This window comes from Austrofundulus limnaeus, unplaced genomic scaffold (assembly GCF_001266775.1).
Source record: "Austrofundulus limnaeus strain Quisiro unplaced genomic scaffold, Austrofundulus_limnaeus-1.0 Scaffold43, whole genome shotgun sequence".
Taxonomy (NCBI): Eukaryota; Metazoa; Chordata; class Actinopteri; order Cyprinodontiformes; family Rivulidae; genus Austrofundulus; species Austrofundulus limnaeus.
This window is the reverse complement of record NW_013952445.1, coordinates 2,363,496-2,365,485: the sequence shown is the minus strand read 5'-3', so window position 1 is coordinate 2,365,485 and position 1,990 is coordinate 2,363,496. Positions and strand designations below refer to the sequence as shown.

The following is a 1,990-nucleotide window of genomic DNA, read 5'->3' as shown; positions in this document are numbered from 1 at the left end:
GAGCATTGTTTAGGTCCTGTTTTATATTCAAAAAAATATGTCTAAGCATCAATTTTGTTTTCCAAATAAAAACATTAAAACCAATAACTCAAGTAAATTATTTTACCAATATGCACTAGAAATGTATATTAAATTCAAGATTAATCATGATTAATTCACAGCTGCTTTGGGATTAATCAGTTTAAAAATATTAATCATTTGACAGCATTAATTTTAACCAAACATTTTTGTTTCACCCGGTGACGTTGGAGACTAAAATAAAACTAAAAAAAAAATTAGGCTCACATTTGACATAGATTAAGAGAGTGATGATGACAAAAACAAAGTCTCCAAAATAATTTTTTTCTATTTGCCCCCCTCCCATCAATATTTAATTTAAATGGAACATACATGTATAATGAAAAATCCATATTTTTAACAATTAAATACATGTTGTTGTGTACTTGAAATCTAAAGATGTGGCAAAAAAATTTAATTTAATTTTCATATTTTTCAACCTGTTCAGTTTTCTCTCTTTTCAACAATGTTTTCTGAACTATTATGTGACAGTATTTGCAACGGACAAGTAAGGTCTGAACTTACAAACTATGCTTTTGTCATCTTCATTCTCCTCTGGCTCCAACATGTAAGCCTGGATGGACTGGTCTTCGGTTGTTCACAGCTTTTAATTTATTTGTAAATAAAAGGTTTCTGCACAGCTATAAAGTCATATCTCTATCAAACTAGAAAGGAGTGCTTTGAAAGCTTGGGGGTGGGGGAAGCACCTCGTTTGGATTTAAAGAGACGGTCTCACAATGACTTGATCTGAGACATACCTCAGAAAAAAGGGGCTTGTGGAGTTTCAATAAGGAGGAATTCAGATCAAAGCATTGTGTTGTTAATTCAACTGGTGATCCAGTTTTAACTCCATCTTTTTTTCCCCAGGAGGTCCACCGCATCACCACAGGTGATGGTATTAAACGTGCGGACAAAGAGGACGCGGCGGCGAGCGAAGTGGGCTGGATGACCTCGGTGAAAGACTGGGCCGGCGTCATGATATCTGCTCAGACGCTGACAGGAAGAGTCCTGGTGAGTTCATCTGTTTTCACATACTGGCAACATTTTTTAAAAAGTTTTTTTTTAAACCAGTCAGTCATGTTTTTTATTGTTTATTTGACTTGTTAAAAATCTTTGTTTCTAAGATGAGCAAATCTTTGCTCAGTAGAGCCCAGCATCAAACAAGCCACAAATTGGCCATGCTTGAACAGTCCTTTTTTTTCTCCTTTTGATTGTTAAAAGCATACATATACACTCTTACATATCTATCATGTAGCATGTTTATCTCAATGCCAGGGCAACAAATGGAGAGATTTATTGTGCATTAWGGTCATATCTCCCATAAAGTGCAGACAGTGGAGACGTGCAGTTTAACCACTGCATCAGGTYGGCTGCAATGGTTGCTTTGGTGCCTGGAGAGTTTGATACTTTGTAAAGCTTCTTTAGTTTCTCCCTTTTTGTTCAATTTTATGTTGAAGAGATCCTTATTAAATTATATCATTTGCTTGACTCTGCAGGATCAAATTTAGTCATAACCAATTTAGATGCAATGGATTATTTTTTCCAATTTTGCAAGGGTGTTTGATTTTGGCTATAAGAGTTTGGCAAGGGCTAAGACTCAGGGATGATGAAATGAAATGGCATGAGTCAGAGCATGATGCCAAGGCTTGCCGCAGTCCTCAAGGCTCGATCCCACTTTGACTCGCCACCTTAAATGTGGTGCAGCTTTGCCAGTTGGCTCGGTGTGCAGAGGTTGTTAATCATGAATGCTGGTCAAGCAGTTTGCACAACTTATTTATAGTCTGATGTGGAATAATAATAAACTACAGTTTATATTTATGAGACAAAACACAAAGGGGCAATATCATGTAAAATCAACTTTTTTGAGTTTTATATCATGTTATAATGTTATACTCTCATAAAAACATGCCCAAAGCCTTGCTTTGACTCATTC

General features: G+C 36.0%; 1 protein-coding gene across 16 annotated transcripts in view; it reads left to right on the top strand.

Annotated features, from left to right (window-relative positions):
• Positions 1-1,990, top strand: part of LOC106517014 (calcium-activated potassium channel subunit alpha-1) — a 90,009-nt gene that overhangs the window by 12,762 nt on the left and 75,257 nt on the right. For all 16 annotated transcript variants that reach the window (XM_014007679.1, XM_014007678.1, XM_014007677.1 and 13 more), the window contains exon 2: positions 925-1,068. In XM_014007679.1, the coding sequence (XP_013863133.1) occupies positions 925-1,068 (144 nt within the window). The remainder of the gene's footprint in view (positions 1-924; positions 1,069-1,990) is intronic.